This window comes from Erythranthe guttata, chromosome 5, assembly GCF_056151865.1.
Source record: "Erythranthe guttata isolate IM_541 chromosome 5, IM_541, whole genome shotgun sequence".
Classification (NCBI taxonomy): Eukaryota; Viridiplantae; Streptophyta; class Magnoliopsida; order Lamiales; family Phrymaceae; genus Erythranthe; species Erythranthe guttata.
This window is the reverse complement of record NC_142537.1, coordinates 7,968,640-7,987,294: the sequence shown is the minus strand read 5'-3', so window position 1 is coordinate 7,987,294 and position 18,655 is coordinate 7,968,640. Positions and strand designations below refer to the sequence as shown.

At 32.1% G+C, this 18,655-nt stretch overlaps 2 protein-coding genes across 2 annotated transcripts; both read right to left on the bottom strand.

Annotated features, from left to right (window-relative positions):
• Positions 1–254: 254 nt before the first annotated feature.
• Positions 255–2,998, bottom strand: LOC105950317 (bax inhibitor 1). Its single transcript, XM_012973669.2, has 6 exons — positions 2,659–2,998; positions 1,899–2,042; positions 1,702–1,793; positions 916–1,102; positions 668–823; positions 255–568 (listed from the first exon to the last, which is right to left on the bottom strand). Exons 1-6 carry the CDS (start codon positions 2,773–2,775, stop codon positions 515–517), a joined length of 750 nt encoding a protein of 249 aa, XP_012829123.2. The 5' UTR covers positions 2,776–2,998; the 3' UTR covers positions 255–514.
• An 8,370-nt stretch (positions 2,999–11,368) lies between these two features.
• Positions 11,369–18,167, bottom strand: LOC105950312 (Protein kinase superfamily protein). Its single transcript, XM_088818759.1, has 15 exons — positions 17,490–18,167; positions 17,341–17,405; positions 15,426–16,316; positions 15,273–15,339; positions 15,122–15,184; positions 14,709–14,772; positions 14,502–14,595; positions 14,310–14,393; positions 14,130–14,219; positions 14,005–14,032; positions 13,352–13,879; positions 13,187–13,248; positions 12,296–12,405; positions 11,952–12,039; positions 11,369–11,856 (listed from the first exon to the last, which is right to left on the bottom strand). Exons 1-15 carry the CDS (start codon positions 17,941–17,943, stop codon positions 11,629–11,631), a joined length of 2,916 nt encoding a protein of 971 aa, XP_088674885.1. The 5' UTR covers positions 17,944–18,167; the 3' UTR covers positions 11,369–11,628.
• Positions 18,168–18,655: the final 488 nt, after the last annotated feature.

Here is an 18,655-nt window from a genome sequence, read left to right as displayed (position 1 = left end):
TCATATTTCAATAGAAGACTACTCTACTAAAATGTAAATAATTTCTACAAATCGACCAAGTAGAGTTAGCAGCTCCATGAGAACATATGTATAGAGAAACATTACCAGAGAAGGAAAAAAGGAAGGAACATATATATATATATATATATATATATATATATATATATATATATATATATATATATATATAGAGAGAGAGAGAGAGAGAGAGAGAGAGAGACAGAGAGACAGAGAGACAGAGAGACAGAGAGAACTTCACATATTGCAAACATTGTATTATAAGTCAATTCCAAGAGGCATATTTGGAAAACGCAGTTGCCGCGTATACGGAAAACGCAGTTACCACATGTACTGAAAACACGGTTATCATATGTACGGAAAACACAGTTATATCATCGTGCAAAAGTCGTAACCTAATTCAAGTTCTAAAAAAACAAACAGAGAAGGGCCAAGAGAACAAGACTATGGACAAGAGTTGGTTCCCAAAGTCTTCAATCATCAAAAACCAGAACCATCAGTTTCTCTTCTTCTTCTTCTTCTTCTCTTCCTTGTCAGATGCATTCTTCAACTGCAATGTATTTTCAGAGTTCACAATAAGCAAATGACAACAGGAAACTGAGAGAAAACACATTCTAAACATATTAAAAGGGAAATTAATTCGACTCACCATTATGATGAGAACTCGGACAAACACACCAACAAAATCAGTGAACAGCGTAAGAGCATGGTTGACATAGTCAACATCACCTAAGTGTGCCTTCTCAATAATATCCTGGGTATCAAAAACTATGTACCCCACAAACACCAACAGCCCAAAATACAGCTGCAAAAGTAAATACGATTAAGTAAATAAAAATACATCCATAGTTTCTGTTTTACGTCAATTATCGAACTGGACATAACCGAGTTTAATACCTCAAATTTGAAAAGGGCCGTTGAACCACCAAAAATGGAAGAGGCAATCTGCAGCCAGAAAAGGATGGACAAACCAGAAGAAACCAGACCCCCGAGGTACAAGTACTCTCTACGCCTAGCTAACATGGCAGCAGCTGAGAAACATCCAAATGCCAGAGCACAACCTACAAAAGCACTCACCAGAATGCTACAACAGAAAAAAAAATTAATTAAAAAAAATACATGAGAGCTAATACCAAATCATTATCCAGAATTTAAAAAGGAAAAACACATAAGAAACCGCCCATATAAATATCACTACCACTAAATACTTAAATCTTACTGAATATGTTGAAAAAATATTGAAGGTTAAATATGGGAACCACACACGACATGCGAAAAAGTAACAACTAATTCACATTCTCACAACCGAAAACCAAATTCCTGAAAGAATAAACATTTCAACTATTTGGACTGTGCCTTTATATTCATATGAGAAAATACTTCAGATTATCCATTACTTTAGGCATTCAACATGATGAAGTATGTAATGTAATTAATAACACTCATACTCGTAAATGCTGTTCTAAGGATTTTTTTCTCTAAGTTCATCGAACACCATACAATGTGTATTGAGAGATTGGATGTTCTGAAGTTCAGATACAGAGTACGAACAAGGCATACAGAAGGGGTGAAAGTTCCAAAAGTATGCACTACACACCATAACATACATAAAGAAACAGCAGCAAACAGAGGAATTCATAGGACTCCACAAAACAAGAAGTTGAAGGATCTATAAGGCTATACCTCGAGTCGATTTCGATGGCCAGTTCAATCAAAGGACCGATGGTTGCTCCTTGAAGAAGTGCTACAGCCATAAGAAGTGATACCTTCTTTTGCTGTCGATTACCAAAAACAGTAAGGATAAAAGAGTTTCAGACAAGATAACAGGTTGCTCCGAAGAATAATACAAGGTAACGAAATAGTTGCAATAAAAGAAATACCTCTTGATAAGCAGGTGTAAAAAGTAGCCAAGTCATAAGGCCGATGCATCCAAACGTTGTGAGTAATCCACCTATATTCCAGAGAATATGAAGATAAACTCCAACTGCTGATGCAACCAGTGCGCAACATAGCGAGAGATAGACCTGAAAACAAGACGCGGTGAATATTTCTCTTACTAAACTGAAACTAAGGTCATAATTCTCTCACCAAAAACAATTAGGTCATAGTTCGTCAACAGCGATTAATTTCTACTACCACAAAACAAATCGAACAAAAAAACAAGGAATATCAAACCACATAAATTTAGTGAAAAGTAGAATCGATAGAATTCAGAAACCACAATTTGCATAAAAATGGTAATAAACGCTCAGAGATTTATTTTTTCAAGCAAAATCCAGTAATAGTGGTACTCGATTAACATCTCCAAATTATAGGAAAAAATACAAACATCTCCACGGGGGGAAACTCGACAATTTTCGCAACCACCAAAAGATTCACAAGATATTTATCACGCAATCGCCGTATCTGGTTAAATCAAAATAGAATGAATTTTCGAGTCATGAAACACATAGCCAAGTTAAAACCTAATAGTAGATAACCTAATTCAACAGCCACAACTCGGAAAGCAAATTCAAACCAAGTTTCAATCAATTTTCTTCCGATTTCGGAAATTCACAAAAATCGATAAATCCTCGAACAGAAATTCGGAAGAAAGAGATAAACAGAAATAATCAGAGAAGAAGAAGAAGAAAAAAAAACCTGTTTGAGATGTGATTGAACAGCGGGAGAAATCTGATGCAAATTCTTGAGTGAATCATAATTCCAGCGATTTCCGAAAGAGGATTGGGAATCGAAGAAAGATGTGAAAGTATCCATTGGAAGCGTTCGTCCTTGCTTTGATTTGATCTCAATAACTGTTGGTTACAAACTAAATGGATGTGTATATATAATTGAAATGGAAGGGGTTCGTAACTTCCTGGAAATTCCTCTCTATTTTTTAATTATTTAATTGACCCACGGAAATTTCTTCGACATATATTTTATATTTTATTTATAATCGATAATAAATTGTTATGAATAGGTTTAAATTTGAATAAATGATTTATGTCTTAGTTATTAAGTAATTGATTTATATCTTAACAAAATTGTTATTTCTCCATCCACGTACGCGTTGCTTCACACAGAAGTTAAATCCGAATTTATTATCCATTTGGAAATTTGTGTATTATTTTTCGTTTTAAGATTTAGTAGAATTTGTTGAGAAATAAGTTTGGGTTTAGGCGTTTACCGCGTATCTGCCACGCATCACCACCAATGAGACCAGGCCACATCATCAATTAAAATGTTCAAATTCCAAAACTCTCATCTCTCAATTAATTCCGTTAAAATACTCTTTATTAAACATAATTAATATTATTAATCAAAACAATCTGCAAAAAATTAATTTCGACATTTTGCAAATACACCACCATCTATGTAGCACGTACACGGACAAGACGATAAAAAACAGGGAAACGGCATATCCTAAAAACGGGGATTTGGAAATTTAGGGGGAACGTCTAATTATTATAAGTATAAGGGTATATTTATAATTGTGTTATATAAACATATATGTTTTTATTTATATATTTCCGTACAAATAGTATATTCAAAATAAATATTATTATCAACTATTAATTTGCAATTGATCATTAAATCAGTAAATAATTAGGGAAACAACAAAAATATTTGGAAATTTGCTGATCAAGCATGTTTCTAAGGTTTTTCAAAAATTACAAAATAACTTCCAATGTATCCGCCAGGTGTCCTCGAGTGTCGGACACGAACCGTAAATACATTAATAAGTTGAAATTTGTGTGCTTACACCACCACAAAGACATTAGATTCGTCATCGCCGCCATCAAATGCAATATTGAACAAACTTCATAATGTCATCCACCTTCAAAACCAAACAACAAATAATTATATTCAAGGTTTGATAGAGCGGCAAAGACTAGTCAGATAAATCGAGGCCTTCTAATGTTTTCACTCAATGTCGACGTCTAGCGTAGTTTAACTACAAGAGATTTCTACTTGTATTAAAATAATAAATTATAATTATTTTAACGTACTTTGGGCTTATGGATGGTAGTGGAGCGAGTACCCTGAAAAAACTGAAATACCAGAATAATTACCATTTAATATATCTTAAACCACAACCATACCAAGCATATTTAAAAATTTAATTGAAATATCATAACCATTACCACTAATATTCGATTACCCACGGGTATCCATTTACCATTTAAATTAGGTTATAAGAAATAATTTAAGCGAATTATACAAAATGAAATAAGACGTTTCATCAATATTGAAGTTCCACAACAACAAAAAGATCGATAATTAAAATATCAAAATTGGGGGAAAAATTCGACATCTTAATGTCTAGTTTTGGGGGCAAATTCGACATGTAAATGTCGAATCGCTCTTGCGCGGAATTTTTTTCAAAATCGATAACCTAGCTAGTAAAACACATAAATGCATACATCATTCGGTTCTTCCACCTTCCATTTTGATGTCTTTTGACTCCATATTTGCCCTATTTGTAAGGTTTGGTTACTTTTGAGGGTTTTGAATGTTAAGGTTTTGTGGGTTTATGGAAGAGGAAGGAGGAAAGTTTTTGTGGGTTTCCGAAGATGGAGAAGATGAAAATTTGGGCTTATGATTTTGTGATTAAATTTTTATGATTGTTTAGTTTATGGTATTGCATCGATTTGATTTTTTATTTACTTTTTAGCAAGTATGAGTATTATAGTATTTGTACATTATTCTTTTATTTTAGTCTTGCACTTAATAGAACTAGTATTGCGAGTATCCGTGGCTTTTTTTCCCAAAAATAGACTTAGACTGGAGAATTTTTCATGGATTTTTTAAATAAAGATTTTTTTTAATTAGAGTTTTTTTAGTAATTTTCCAAAAATATATGCAAAAGAAAAAAAATTATAAAATTATTTCAATCCCATGTACATGGACTTCAGATTTAGGGTTAACTAGTATTTCACCCGTGCGTTGCACGGATGTCAGTTTCAAAATGAGAAAAATAATAATATTTAAACGATTAGCTCTTTATAACAACACAAATTCAAGTAAAATAAAATGGAAGTAAATAAAAAAAAATTATCTCTTAATTCAGTGTTGAAACATATGAAATTCATTTAAATATTCCAAAGAATAATACGTGAAGCGCGCAAAACACGATATGAAGATTATGTGAAATCATTTAAAACATATGGCTTAACTCTATTTCATGGAATACAATTACTACACCATGTGAATCTTATGCAAAATAACTAACTTAGCAACATACATTGTAGTCCAGAGGTAACACAATAGATATTCAAATAACCTGCAAGTTTATCACTGATAACATTTAATTAGTGATGCACATTACTCAAACAACAACACAACTTATAAATGTTGCAAAAGAGATACAATGTATACGCCACTACCAATACTGATATCAACACTGATACTAATATTGATACTCTAATACTAATACTGTACTAATACTAATACTGATATTAATACTTATAATAATACTAATATTAATATTAATACTAATACTAATATGTATACTAATACTAATTCTAATATTATTACTAATACTAATACTACTACAAATACTAATATTAATACTAATACTAATATTAATATTAATACTGATACTAATATTAATATTAATACTGATACTCGCACTAATACGTACTTATACTGATACTACTACTAATCCTAATACTAATACAATACTAATACTAATACTAATACTAATACTAATACTAATACTAATAGTACTAATACTAATACAAATACTAATACTAATAGTACTAATACTAATACTAATACTAAAACTAATACTAATACTAATACTAATATTAATACCAATACCAATACCAATACCAATACCAATACCAATACCATTACCATTACCAATACCAATACCAATACCAATACCAATACCAATACCAATATCAATACTAATACTAATACTAATACTCATACTGATACTTACTGATATTGATACTGATACTGATACTGATACTGATACTGATACTGATACTGATATTGATATTGATAATGATACTGATACTGATACTGATATTGATACTGATACTGATACTGATACTGATACTGACACTGACACTGATATTGATACTGATACTAATATTGATACTGACACTGATATTGATATTGATATTGATATTGATATTGATGTTTATTGATACTCATAGTAATATTAATATAAATACTAATACTAATATTCATACTCATACTAATATTGATACTCACAATCATGTTAATACTCATATTGATACTGATACTAATATTGATACTGGTACTGATATTGATGTTGATATTAATATTAATACTAATAATATTGATACTAATACTGATACTTATACTGAAATTGATACTGAAATTGATAATCATACTGATACTGATACTCAAACTGATACCAACATTGATACTTAAATTGATACTGGTACTGATACTTATATTGATACGGATACTTATATTGATATTAATACTAATATTAGTACTAATACTAATATTATTACTAATAGTAATATTAATACTAATACCGATACTAATAACATTACTAATACTATTAATAATACTAATATTAATGTTAAAACTAATTTTAATGCTAATGTATTAATGCTAATGAATGATACATATACTGATATTGATATTGATACTGAGACCGATACTAATACTGATACTGATATTGATACTGATATTGATACTGATATTGGTACTGATACTGATACCGATACTAATGTTGCTATGGATACTTATACTGATATTAATACTAATATTTGTATTAATACTAATACTATTACTAAATGTAATACTAATACTAATATTAATATCTAATATCTAATATTGGTACTAATACTATTATTAATGATACTGATACCGATACTAATGTTGCTATGGATACTTATACTGATATTAATACTAATATTTGTATTAATACTAATACTATTACTAAATGTAATACTAATACTAATACTAATACTAATAATAATACTAATACTAATACTAATACTAATACTAATACTAATACTAATACTAATACTAATACTAATACTAATACTAATACTAATACTAATATTAATATCTAATATCTAATATTGGTACTAATACTATTATTAATACTATTACTAATACTAATATGTTAATATTGTTAATGTTAATGTTAATACTAAGTTTAATGCTAATTCTAATCCAGATATGCTAATTATTATGCTAATGCTAATTATAATTGTAATTCTAATATTATTCAAATCCTTATCCTATTCTTAATCCTATTCATAACACTAATCATAATTCTAATCCCAATCATAATCATAATCCTATTCCCAACACTAATCATAAGCCTAATAATTTTAATACTAATAATGCAAATGTTAATGCTAGTGTTAATTCCAATTCTAATCTTAATTATAATTCTAATCACAATCCTAATGTTAACCATAATCCTAATACTAATATATGTCACTAATTATCGTACTATGCATAATCATAGTCTTATTATAATTCTAATACTAAAATTAGTCATAATCCAATATTAATTATAATATTATGTTAATCCTAATTACAATCCGAATCCTATTTCTAGTATTAATACTAATACTAATTCAAAAAATATTAATTATAATTCTAATTCTAATGCTAATATTAATCACAAATTTTAATTTTGCATCAATATTTTTTTTTGGGCAATGATCTATTACTTTTTATAGAAAAAAAAAATATATTCAATCTCGAACCTTTATATCAAATTACTTATGTGCTGAAGCATCAAAAAATGCATATTAAATATATTAGAAATTAATATTTAATTGTATTATCAAACTGACATTAAATTATTTAAAATATTATAAGGGTATAAGCAAACGTTAAGACGTAAAAGAACAATAATCGTTGTTAATAAGATAAATTATGAAAATTCTCCTGAACTTAGGCTAAATTACAGAAAACACCCCCAGTTATTGGTGATTACCAAAATCCACTTGATGTTTGTTTATGTCTTACACGACCCCCTTATGGTGTGATAATATACGGGATCTTTTTTATTACATGTAATATCCCAAAAAATATGGGTTCTACCCTTACAGACGTGTCATTTCTTTTATCGTACTTTTTAAATACAAAAATTACACTCAGGGGTGGTCATGGTCATAATAAAAATTTGTAAAAGTGTTATTTAAGAAGAATAAAAATTTCGCATAAAGTCCCCTGAGGGTAATTTTTGTCTTTAAAAAGTACCATAAAGAAATGTCGCGTGTACAGGGTATAATCAACATTTTTCGGGGAATATTCCGCGTAACAAAAAAATTCCTTGAAAACTCATACCATAAGGGAGTCCATGTGAGACGGAAATAAACATCAATGGATTTTGCTAATTACAAATATGTGGGGGTGTTTTTCTTAATTTAGCCTAAGTTTAGGTAGTTTTTATAAGTTATCCTTGTTAATATACAACTTAAACTTGTTTACAGGTATGACCATATGTTAGAAACTAACATAAAGACTGATGCTATTGAAAATAGATCAAATTTCAAGTAAACAAAAGTCACTATAAAATGCTCATATAAATAAAAAATGGAAAAATAAAAATTAGTTGATATTCTAAATATATATAATATATAGTATATACGATCATTATACATTTTAACCAAAAGATTTGATATTCTTAATGTTTGGTTTGAAATAGAGTGAATAAAGGAATTTAATACCAAAGATTTAGAATAACATTGTTATATTTTGAAATATATAAAATCAATTCGTTTTTTTATCAATTGATTAAACCTATATTCGGTGAAGAAAAAATAACCGGTTAAATAATAACATGAAATTCATGTAATATAATTTCTAATATGGTAAATAATGGGGAGTACATTACTCTACACATGGTAGAAACACGTAGTGTCGATTTTCGCAATATTGTCGATTCAAACATTTATCTTTTTTGTTTTTACAGATAATATCAATGTATAATATTATATTAGTTAAAAAAAACATATTCTCTAGTCATGTTCATGTAAAATGTACCATATCAAATAATTTATTCTACAATATTTTGTTAATATAACTCCAAATTTATGAATTAAAATACAAAATATCTGTAATACCACCAATTATGCAATTATAATAAGGGAATATTTTAAATTAAATTTAACTAAATTAAATTAAATTAATTATAAAATTAAATTAAAAAATAAATTTATTTAGAGTTTCCAACAAAGTTGATATATTTAGAGCATTTTATAAATGGTAGGATATAAATATATTAATAAAATAATTAAATATATTTAATTATCTTTAATTTTGGAAAATGATGACATGTTTTTTTATGATTTATTTCCACCAATCAATTCGCCACTTGGGATAAAATTAAGGACATGTCACCAATTGAAATTGCCAAATGTCAATCAATTAGGTGTGGAATTCAACTTTTATATATTATATAGATAAGCCCAAAGCTTATAATTATAAGTGCGGGATCCACCCATAAGTCAAAGCTCGGTTAACATTCCAGGGCCACGACTAATTGATCTAGTATATAAATAGTTCAATTTTATTTAAAAAATGTAATTAATTTTCAATTTTATGTCAGATATATTTTATTTTGCATTCTCTCCATATTCTTCCCTTGAAGTTGGGCTGACTTAAGTATCATAGGGTTTTCGCTGGAACTTGTGTTTTTATCACAAGATCAACCCAATTCTTGAAAATTTATTACAGATCGAGAATCAATTTGAGGTGATTCGAGTTAGCTTATTATTGACCGCATCACAATCATTATTATTAAATAAGAAAATAACTTGCGCAATAGAAAAAACTAATTTATAAGTTTTGCTGTTTATATCTTGTTGTGTAAATATATAGATTATATGATCATTCATACAATTGATCAATAATTCAATAATTAATACATATTTTATTATCATTTATTTTATTCATATTTATGCATTTATAAAACCTCTCAAAATATTTAGCTTTAATCAATTAAATCCTAAGTTCGGCGAAAATTTTCTATTTGACCCAATGGGTTTATTTGAGCAATGGTAAGCATCTACAAGAACCCTATATATATATATATTGAAATGCTTTTTACGGTTTGAAAATTGCTATTTACCGCTCATAACAAAAAAAATATTTATTTCTCTAAAACCCCAAAACCTTCCAAAAAAACCCAAAACCCCCCAAACTGCAAATAGCAAAAAAAAAAAATCGAAAATTCGAAATTAAGCTTGAAAAAAGATTGGGCTTCGATTTTTTGAGGTAATTTCGACTACTTTATGTGTAATATGCATTGAGTAGGTCGATTACGGAACCAATTTCATGTTAAAAAGCCCTACAAATCGATTTGTAGGGCTTTCACATACATGGTAGAACGCTCAAGTCGGGCGTCCATGGCGAGTATGAACGCCCGTTCCGGGCGTTCGTACACGCCCTGGGTGCCTGACTTGAGCGTTCAATTAAGGTGTAGCCGCCCGGTTTGGGCGTTCAATTTAGTGCTTTGAACGGTAAATAGCAATTTTTAAACGTAAAAAACAAGTCCCTATAAATGATGGCGATACACTGAAATTTCAAAATAGCAACTAGCAAGTAGGGATGATAATGGGAGGGTTTGGGGCGGATTTCGCAATACCTATCTCCGCCCCGCTCTCAAAATCCCCATCCCTATAAAAATCCTTGGATTTTATGAGTTGGTTACCCCATACCCGCCCCGTAAAATTTTCATAGGTATTCGCGGAATCCTCGAATTATTTTTAAATAATAATACAATCTATCTATAATTTAAATTTATGGCATTAACTTCTAGCTAAGAATTTTTCCTCTGCTTAGGCATTCGGTTCGAGCGAAGTATTTTTTTCTCTTCTTATGGAATTAGATCCACGTTAAGCATTCTTACTTTCCTTATATATAGCATTAACTTTAAGCAAAATATTTTTTTTCTCCTTATGACATTAGCTTCTTGTTAAGTATTGTTCTTTTCATTATGCCATGACTATGAGCTTCGAGCTAAGTTAACATACCAACAAAGTATAAATTTAACTTCAAATTAAAAAATTCAATAAATTATTTAGGGTTTGTAATATATAAATATTTTATTATTTATATTTTAATATAATAAATAATAAATATATATAAATAATATCATACGGGGCGGGTACCTACAAATCCATCCCCATCCCCATCCCCGTACACGTCAAAAAAATAAAATTCAATCCTCACCCCCCGCCCCATAGTTTTTCAGGGCAGGTAATACCCATAAATTTTGAGACGAGGAGAGGATCCATCGGGGAGGGTCAAATTGTCATCCCTACTAGCAAGTTAACTCATAACATGTACGAGAGATAGGGTTACTCAATGTACTTAGATAATTTGTTGCGAGTTCCTTCACTATCATAAAAAATAAAAAATAAAATAAGTATTAACTCATAATTTCATTTGTACGCTGATATTCAAGTATTATAATTCTCAATAAACTACACTACATTACAATGTAAAGATGTTCAAGTAGTAATTAATTGGCTAGAACACAAACTACAAAGCTGCTTTACACTATTTAACAAATCAAGAATGACAATTTGATGGACTGTGTGTATTTCTATATTATTACAACAAAATACAATAATACATATATGTTTATGAAACTAAAGAGTTCTCTCCATGCTATTGTAAGAGCCTATGCTTTCTGAAAGCCTCGTGACAAGGTTTGAAAAAATCGTGCCTAAGAGCTTCCTCTGCGGTAATCCTGTGTCGTGGATTCACCATTAAACACTTATCCACAAGATCTAATAGTGATCTTGGTGCCGTATCCAAGAAATCTGGTCTTCGTGTATTTCTTGCACACCAATCCCCAAGTTTTACGGGTGACAAGTATTTCACATCGAGTAGCTCCTGTTTTTCAACATGTTTACATCAATTATTGAGAGCAAGTCGAAGCCAATATCAGAAGACTATGGAATTTCAATTTTTTTTGTATTGTTTCGTACCGTTGGGAATAATGATTCATGGTCGTGTAGCTTGGCCACTTCCCATAGATCTTCACTGCCCCTCAACTTAGCTATCTCTTTTATGTTCCTGTTCATGCATGCAACTACTATAAGTACATTTTCCAGAAGGAAGAGAGAGAGAGAGAGAGAGAGAGAGAGAGAGAGAGAGAGAGAGAGAGAGAGAGAGAGAGAGAGAGAGAGAGAGAGAGAGAGAGAGAGAGAGAGAGAGAGAGAGAGAGAGAGAGAGAGAGAGAGAGAGAGAGAGAGAGAGAGAGAGAGAGAGAGAGAGAGAGAGAGAGAGAGAGAGATGACGTTTTTAAGTTGAAAGGGTCTAGTTTTCTCACTGGTCAGTGTCGCCAGAGAAAGGTGATCGTCCTATAATCAGGTACAGTAAGGTTACTCCAGCAGACCAGATGTCAGCCTTAGGGCCTTGGTACATAGATCTAAATAATACCTGCAGCAAAGGAAGTTTAGGACCACGTATTTATGATGTTCGCCTATTCGGTGAAATGTTATCAGGGTACGCTTTTATATTGCATTTGGTTGAGTGAATAGGAACGAAAACAAATTAAAAATGCTCTTATAGATGTTTGGCAAAAAAATTAACATAAGATCCTGAGTGTATGCTGCCAACAACAGACTGGCAGTGTTAATGTTCACTTCTTAGTCTGGTCAATCACACAATAATTTCCAGCATAATTCAACGAGCAGGTTTATCTCCGTAGGCATGGCAGTTACAATAATGTAAACAGTGAAAACTAGTACCAATAAGAGACTGCCTTTAGGTCATTCATGAGGAAAAGTTTCTAGGAATGCTAGCCATAAAATGAAAGTTCCGATGCTTCCATTAGCCAAAATTCAGTGTCTTTTAGAAGATGACAGATGCTTGAAGATTTTCACTTTAAGGGGTCGTATTAACTTGTATAGCTCAGTTAGTGGAAGCTAGAGCTTAAACGCATAGAAATTCAACCAAAGCGGACAAAATTCACTTGAGATGGTACTCACAACTTTGTTTCTTAGTCTAACATTCATTTAATTGACTTTTGAAACTCAATAAAATAGTGCTGAAGTTCAAAAGGATCACAGTTGGGTGTGATGCAGGACTAACCAACATGAAGTTTAACCATCTGCCTAGACATTATGAGAAACAAAAATATAAAGAAACCAAAGTATGCAGACCCAAACATGTGCAAGCCTTATTTTAATGAAAAAAAGGAAGGATTCGTGCTTCTTACCTCTGGAGCCTTAAAACCTTTAGTTCCCGCGCAGGGACTTTCTTTCTTGTGCTTCCCATCACCTACACACGACACGACTTAGAAATTTAAGGTATCCCACTATACAAGCTCCAAAAAAACAAAAAACAAAAAAGTAAAAGTAAAAGTGCCATAAAGAGTGATAACCTTTGCTTTTCGGTAATCCAGCACCACGAATAGCAATTCCATTGGCGTGCAGTGGCATTGGAGTTGGATATAAAAATTTGGTATCTACATCTGCAGGAGGTGCAGCTACTCTTTTCCTTTTCGATGTGGGAGAATTTAGAGATGCATTATGATACCCGCCGCCCTGCATGGCTTCCTGCGCTAAACTCAGCAACTCTTTCCTACCTTGGCTTGGTAACGGTTCTCTCAACCTTTCTGCAGATGGCGTTCTATTGCTTGTTCCATCCTTTGCACAAGTTATCCCAGACCCATCACCACCCTGACTTCTTATGATATTCCTTTTGCTATTATTATCAGTCAAACCTTTTGCTTTGTCAACCTTCCTTTTCAAGTTACCAGGTGGTAAAAGAGATTTCGACACTTTCCCTGCATTCTTATTCACTGCTTCTTGAGATCTTCCATTCACTAACTTCTTACTACTTTTCATAGGTAGTACAGATTTGGCCCCGTCAATAGGAACGGGACTTCTCAAATTAGATTTGTTATTATCTGTAGATGGTATAAGGAGACTCCATTAATAATCTTGATCTTTAAAAAGTATTTGAGCAAAATTGCAAATACAACAAATGCATGACAAGATAAAACGAGTTTATTGTACAAGAACAAACACTCACCGGTCATCCCAAATTTTTTTCGCATATCCTGTTGGAAAAATAAAAATAAAAATGAAACAGGAAAATATACTCAGTTTAAGCACATTTAAATCAAAAGGAAAGATGACGCTAGAACTATTACTCACCAAAGCAAGATTGAAATCAATCAGGTAACCCTTATTGACCTTTCGGGAGTAAAGGAAGTTGCCAGGTTTAATATCTCTATGAACAATGCCCTGCAAGCATAAGATGGATCAAATTACTTTTTCTTTTCCTGAAAGTATTTTTTAGAAGGAAAATTCATACATCTGTGCACATATTCTCACCTGCTTATGTAGACCAGCAAGGGCTTTGAACAGACAATAACCATACCACTGTAGGTCCATAATGTTTATTTCTTTCTTCAAAATCTGCAGGCTCAAAAAAAAAGTTAAAAGGCGGGAGTTTATGAAACACTGTTGTTTGATGAATATTAGCTATTATGACCAAAAGGTTAAGATGAAAATGATTGTGACTACCTCAGGTCTATCATGCTCAACATGCTCCAAAACAAAACAATCGCCACTCTCGCTCGTAAATGAACCTTCATATTTTATCACAAAGTTTTTGCCCCTGTTCATTAGATTATAACAAACAAATTTTAGCAAGGTGATGTTGACCAAAAGAGAAATCATAAGAACTGACAACAATGTGAAGAATTAAAATCTTCTATAGATATTATTTACCCCAATCTCTCCAGCATTTTCATCTCATTGTGCACATAATTTCTGTTGGCATTGACATGAGGACCTGGAAAATCGTGAACAAGGAGAGCAGAAGTAGTCAAGCATTATATCTAGGTTTATGTAGAAAGGTACAGCATATACATTTCGTTTAATTTATTTTTTCTAGAATATAAAGTCAAAGAAAAAATGTGTAACTTCAACAGGATGCATAAATATTCATTTTTTTTAAATGTAAATGATAAATCAGCAGAGAAATTATCTAATAGTCCAGTAACTGCAGCAAGTAGGATTAGCAGCAACTTATAGATATTACAGACAATGAGACACACGGCATATGATTTGACTAAAGATGCTATATCATTGGGTATCAAAAGTTAAAAGAGAAGGCATTAATAACAGAGCAAGTTCCCTACTTTTGATGGCAAATGTGACCCCATCAGTTTTTCTTCTTGCTCTGTAAACAGTACCATAACCTCCTGCATAAGTTGATTACCAACTCAGATCAGCGACACATCAAAAACAACTTTATAAGACCAAATGAATCTCTATCAGTCAACATGATACCTGAACCCTCCTCTTCTTCTACAATAAACTGCTCGAAGTTGGGAAAGGGTTTTTTTTCAACGTCATTCTACAAAACAAACATGCCATGTTTAGTTTTGAAGTATATATTTGCTGAAAGAATAATATCTATAATAATAATAGATTAGAGCTTACATTAATTATGGAGGAATCCTTTTTCCTATTCTCCGTGGACATTTCCTTCTTTTCTTTAGTATTCATGTTCCGGTCACAATTGCACTTTATTTTTTGCTTTTCTGAAGTTTGCTTCTTATCTCTTTTAAATTGCTCTGGCCCTTTATCAGGACGGCATTTGCAGTTCTCTGTGGTGGGGCTGATAGATTTTCTCTTACTATTTGTTTCGTCATTATGATTAGATTTGCGTAGAGAAGAGTGTTTCGTTAGGTCATTCAGCATGTCTCCCTGGCCCTGTAGATGAACTTCTATTCTTGGTTTGATCATAAACACCACCTCTTTATTGGTTTCACACCGAGATTTCTCAGAGCTATCTTTATAGGTAGAATCCATTGGCTGATTTTCCTTACGGCCTCTGCATCTACCAGACTCATGTAATAAAACCTCCTTTCTTTTTCCATTCACATCTTCAGTTAATGACTCGCACCCTTGAGTAACAGCATCATTTTCTTCCGGTGAAACTAACATCTGTTCATCTACTTCTAGCTTAGGCGAGGTACATATATTCATAGAATTAGTAGGATTTACAATACCAATGTCGCCAAATTTACTTCCTTCTGAATTGCCCATTGTTTGCTTTGGAAGTGAGAGCTCTAAAAGAGGGGCAGAATTCATTCTTTCTTCTGCCATTGTTACGTGTATGCGTGGAAATCTACCTCCAGAAAGATAGTAACCACACTCTTCCAAGTTTGATGATTTAAATTCCTTGTCATCATATTCATGTTTCTCAATTTCAGAGCCAAATTGCCCAGAACTGAACTTTGTTAACATGGAAGGCCTGAACATATTTTTCTCTAGTACGCAACTGTCATATTCCGAGAGCATTGAGAACCTTGATAGTGTCCCAGAACCCTGCAATATTTTGGACTTTTTAATTTCATAATTTCAGTACACAATTATGGTTAGAAAATGGGAATATGAAACCAAATCGACACTGAATGTCAAACTCTAACGACTGAGAATTCCAAGAACACATGTGATACATTGTTTCAAACGGTACTTGAATAAAGAGCAAATATTTTACGAACAGACATCAACATCCTTGCGAAGTGAGAGAAAAACAAAGAGAAGGAGCTGTGCACATGTGATGCGCATAAAAGAATACATGCAAATTGCTGTTGTGCCTCAGGAATGCAGCAATACACCGACAGAGTGTATTACAAAGAGGAAATATTTGTTATTGTCCTCAACAGTTTATGACTATTGCAACTAAAACTCCGTTGATTCCAGCTATTATCGGACCTCTCTAATTTTCACTTTCAGGAAATGATTATTCACTAGAAGTCCATGGAGATACAGAACATGTTTTCATAAATTTATAGAACTTATAAAAATGGTTACTGTAGAAAATATTGCTCGAGTGGTTTTATCATTCTGAGACAAACCTAGAACTTAAACAAATCCCTATTTTACTCAAACTTCTAAGCTCATTCTCGTTTGAATTGGACAAGAAAGTACATGACAGCTCACAAAAGAATTGATTAACCATCCGTTCTTTCACATCACCAGCTAATATAAAGTTCATGTAACAGTGTTTGATATCTGAAAGATTATGCAAATCACCCTACCTTGATTTATAAAGAGTATTTGGAACCTAAGCTAGTAACTTCTCAGTTAAAACAATGCTGGCAAATCAAAGTTACAAAGTTGCGAGTGCATTATCCTAAAAGATTATTTCACTTACCAACACCACCTTAAGATAAATAAGTCTTACAAAATTATACAACATTTTTATCGAGAAAGGATATATACATCAGTGAAGCAGCCGTTTTGCTTAACTTTCCTATTGTCCAGTGACGAATTCAAGTAAGCAGTATCCCATACTAAAGTATACAAATTTTCATGGATTTAAAAAAAGTAAGAGAATTGAAATTACTTGAGAAGATAGACGCTGAAACCCGGGAGGCATCTTCATCACTGCCTGATTTAGATTCATCTCCCCTGCCACACATAAAAAGAGTCACATCATTCAAAACAATTAACCAAAACGAGAAAAATAAAGTTAAAAAAACCACGAAACCTTACCTTCAGAAACCTGGAAATAACTTTTCTTTTTCAATTGCGGCAAATCCTCAATCTCCGGCATCAGTCTCTTTCTTTTCCTACAGTAAGTCCTAACTATGTTACTCGACCTAGCATTTGTTGCCAACAATCGCGGCACATAATCTGGTAAATCCAAACATCTAGTAATCACATCGGAATTGGCAAAAAAATGAGCGATTGCAGCGAGTCCGATTGGCGAGAACGTGACAAACTGATTATCCGCTAATCGAAGAGGAGAGTTAGGGATCGAGCATAGGAAGCGTATGAACTCCGGATTAGGATAAAGAAGCGTGAAACTCGACGCCAGATCGGAGGGCCGGGCCGGGCCTCCGTGGCTGAGCAATAGACCCAGAACATGCCATGCGGCGGCGTTGGCGTTGAGTTGACTCGTGTTGAGTTGGAGATCCAGCTCCGAGTTTGCCGACGGTGTATCCATAACTAACCGCTCAGATCTGATAGTATCCAATCAAAGACATACAGTGTAGAGAAAGAATTCTTCCGATTGTAACTTGGAAATGGAAATTAGCAGGTTTGTTCTGTGTGTGTGTGTGTGAGAGAGAGAGAGAGAGAGAGGCAGGTGGGTGGGTGATGAGGGGGTGAGGAGGCGGGAAATGAAAGATTAGGTCTTTTGGAAATACAAATGAAATCAGGCACATCCACATTCCCGCCAATGATTTGCTGACGAAACAAAATTTGTAAGGACGTGTTTGGTTTGGGTTATCTTAGCCTATACTGGAAATTGGAACGAATTTTCGAATTTTGCTGATTTTGGTCGGAAAATTTCAAACTTTGGAACAATATTTTTCAATCCGAAGTATGAAAGTTTTGGTTTTCGATTTTTTTTAATAGAATTGGAACACATATTAGATTCTGATTTCGATCCTATTTTATTTTCAAAAATATTTATGAAAAATCTCGATTATTTTCCTAACTTTAAACTTATATTATCACTATTATTACCTATTTTATTTTACAGGTCACTAAGCATTTGGAAGTTTCGAATTTCACGGGTTTCAATCCGAAAATTTGCTATTTTGGAACAAAATTTTCATTTCGAGTTTTTTTTTTTCTATAAAGGAATTGGAATTAGTTTTTCACTTTAGGAAAAAAATTCAAAATGTTGATTTCGGTCCGATCTACATTTGAAA